Raw genomic sequence first — 2,100 nt, forward strand, 5'->3', positions numbered from 1 at the left:
GACAGTGGATTCAAGCAAGAGATGGACTACAGCACAAGCACTGGAACACACCTGGCTTAAAGTAAGAGAGGGAGATGTATATTAATTATCCTTTACCTTTTATTGTTTGAAGGATGAAGATATGAGAAGGAAAGCTCATCAGATGATGGTGGAAACTGCAGACAAACATCAAATGCCACCACCTTCTCTACCAGTTAGGAATATTAGTTTAAATTGATGAGTTTTTAAAACTTTTTTGTTACTTCTCATACACCTTTCTCAGGGTAGTAAAAGGATTTTAAATGACGAGAATAATAATAATGGAGATTCCAAACGGCCTCATTTAGAAGGTTAGTCAATAAATCATGTGTTTATTTATTATTAAAGAATTCAGGTACTCCTTCTCCATCAGATGATACCATTAGTATTGATACTGAACCTATTGCAAGGGATCAATCTTTCACATCAAATCCTGATACCAATAATTCATAAACTGCACAATGATATTTTTCATTTTCAACCTTAACTTCTTCCTTTCTTTGCAGATGTCTACATTTGTATCTCTTTTTGTTGCTTCTTTGGCTATAATAGACTCTCTAGTTTTCATTTCCCAATTGTGTGCGTGGGTGGTGCACCCTTCCTAATTAATATTCATTAGTTATTGCTCGTGACCCAGCCCCGCCCACTATTCAAAATGGAGTTATCAGGTAGCACAGTAACTGGACTGCAATTGGCTGGTTCTTCTTCAATAGATGACAAGTCCTTCAACAGATTGACTCAGTTAGTACTTCAATCTATAATGGAGGACACTGACCCGTCCATTATACAAGGTAGGGTAGGAGACAGACGGGGAAGATATTGTCACAGTTTGTATCATGTTTTTTCTTGTTTAATCTGTTGTTGTTGTTCCTGCATCATACATTGATGTTTGTGTTTGTTGCAAGTTAATGTTAGGGTTAACGAGATTTGTCTATTTTGACCGCACCTTTTGTCTCGTGGCCTCAGAGCTTTCTACAAAGAGCTACATGTACATTGCATTTGGAGCAGCTTAAAAATTCATTAAAAATCTAAATTTGATTGAAAACAACTTAAAGTTGATACACACTATAAGGGCCTGTATATTAGAAAGAATTATTAAAATGGAGAATTCTCTCCTAGCCATTTTTGATGAAATTTAGCCAAAAACCAAAGGCTATAGTTGTTGCCCAATTTTTGAAGGAAGTTTAAAAATTCATTAAAAAAACCAAATTTGATTGAGATCAGCTCCAAGTTGATGCACAGCATAAGGACATGTATATGTATCAGAAAAAAATTGTAAAAATGGAGAAATTTCTCCTTGTGATTTTTGATGAAATTTAGCAAAAGCCTGATTTTTGAGCAAATTTATAAAAAAATCTAAATTTGATCCGATTCAATTCAAAGTTGATACACAACATAAAAACATGTACATGTACCAGAAAAAAATTAAAATGGAGAATTCTCTCCTTGTGATTTTGTTGAAATATACCCTGCATGGTCTTTGGCCCAATTTTTGAGCAACTTGACAATGAGCTATTAATATGCCAAAATTCTGTGGGAAATTCTGCACAGTCCCATCTACATTGTAATTAGTAATTGTCTGTTATTTTTAGATGATGGTAAATTATCAAAGATAAATCAAGGGATGTTGAAGGAGTGCTACTCATCATTAATTATATTATTAATTGAAGGGGCTCGCACTGACACTGATACCACTGGAATGAGGTACAAATACGCTATTGGTGTATTATTTATTTGAGACTCTCTCCTCTTGTTCCTTTCTCTTCTTTTGTCCCCATTCCTCTTTACTCTCTCTTATAGGTCTACATTAGAGGATTGTAAACTAACTCCTGACAGAATTGAAGCATTAGTGACACTTTATAATGTAATTAATAGATATAGTTACATTAGTAATCATCACTTTCTTTTTCCCTTCTTTTGCTCTTTTCTCTTATATTTTGCAGAATAATAAAGCAAAGCTAAGAGCAAGGTTGGGTAGAATTCGCTCATCATTTCCTTACCTCATTGACGTCAACTGGAGATTAGATTATTATATTAAGGTTAGTTAACTATTGTAGTTAGTGTTTAATATCATATCTATAG

At 33.9% G+C, this 2,100-nt stretch overlaps 2 protein-coding genes across 2 annotated transcripts in view; both read left to right on the top strand.

The window, feature by feature from the left end:
• LOC100639331 (serine/threonine-protein kinase Chk2-like) overlaps positions 1-629 on the top strand; it is a gene marked incomplete at its 5' end in the record, with an annotated part of 3,680 nt that extends 3,051 nt beyond the window's left edge. The window contains 4 exons of the mRNA XM_020003909.1: positions 6-61; positions 113-193; positions 263-329; positions 374-629. Coding sequence (XP_019859468.1) covers positions 6-61; positions 113-193; positions 263-329; positions 374-471 — 302 coding nt within the window. The remainder of the gene's footprint in view (positions 1-5; positions 62-112; positions 194-262; positions 330-373) is intronic.
• A 44-nt stretch (positions 630-673) lies between these two features.
• The window catches only part of LOC105314828 (COMM domain-containing protein 3-like), a 2,896-nt gene continuing 1,469 nt past the window's right edge, over positions 674-2,100 (top strand). The window contains exons 1-4 of the mRNA XM_011409213.1: positions 674-809; positions 1,611-1,722; positions 1,819-1,882; positions 1,962-2,057. Of these exons, the coding sequence (XP_011407515.1) occupies positions 674-809; positions 1,611-1,722; positions 1,819-1,882; positions 1,962-2,057 (408 nt within the window). The remainder of the gene's footprint in view (positions 810-1,610; positions 1,723-1,818; positions 1,883-1,961; positions 2,058-2,100) is intronic.

The sequence above is a fragment of the Amphimedon queenslandica genome, unplaced genomic scaffold (genome assembly GCF_000090795.2).
Source record: "Amphimedon queenslandica unplaced genomic scaffold, v1.1 AMPQUscaffold_12480, whole genome shotgun sequence".
NCBI lineage: Eukaryota > Metazoa > Porifera > Demospongiae > Haplosclerida > Niphatidae > Amphimedon > Amphimedon queenslandica.